This window comes from Penaeus monodon, chromosome 15 (genome assembly GCF_015228065.2).
Source record: "Penaeus monodon isolate SGIC_2016 chromosome 15, NSTDA_Pmon_1, whole genome shotgun sequence".
Taxonomy (NCBI): Eukaryota; Metazoa; Arthropoda; class Malacostraca; order Decapoda; family Penaeidae; genus Penaeus; species Penaeus monodon.
Window position 1 is genome coordinate 13,600,998 of NC_051400.1, and position 391 is coordinate 13,601,388.

At 38.6% G+C, this 391-nt stretch overlaps 1 protein-coding gene across 1 annotated transcript in view; it reads right to left on the minus strand.

Annotated features, from left to right (window-relative positions):
• Window positions 1-6: 6 nt before the first annotated feature.
• Window positions 7-391, minus strand: part of LOC119581756 (endothelin-converting enzyme 2-like) — a 106,974-nt gene continuing 106,589 nt past the window's right edge. Inside the window, exon 16 of the mRNA XM_037929889.1 lies at window positions 7-379. Within this exon, the coding sequence (XP_037785817.1) occupies window positions 277-379 (103 nt within the window). The 3' untranslated portion in view covers window positions 7-276. The remainder of the gene's footprint in view (window positions 380-391) is intronic.

Sequence of the window (391 nt, forward strand, 5' to 3'; positions counted from 1 at the left end):
TCATTGCAAGATAATTACTTTAAAAAATCACACATAACAATGGCAGTAGTTCATCACAAATATATAATCATATAAATCCTACACAACTAAGAATACAAAAAAAAACAAAAAAACTGGAAGATAGCAAATACTCAATCCCCGCGCATTCTCCCACACGCCTCACCCTCCGTTAGAAAAAACAAATCATAAAATGCATCCCTATCACCCTATGTCCATTCTCTCTCTCTCTCTTTTCTCCCCTCAAAACCTATGCTGGATATAAGAATACTTTAATAGTCAGTGGAATTGTGCACATAACCGTTTGGGGAAATGGTAGGCGTCCTTTGGGCATGAGAAGTCTTTGCTGAATTCGGGGAGTTGTGTCAGAACAGCTTCCAGTCTGTTGGGTTTG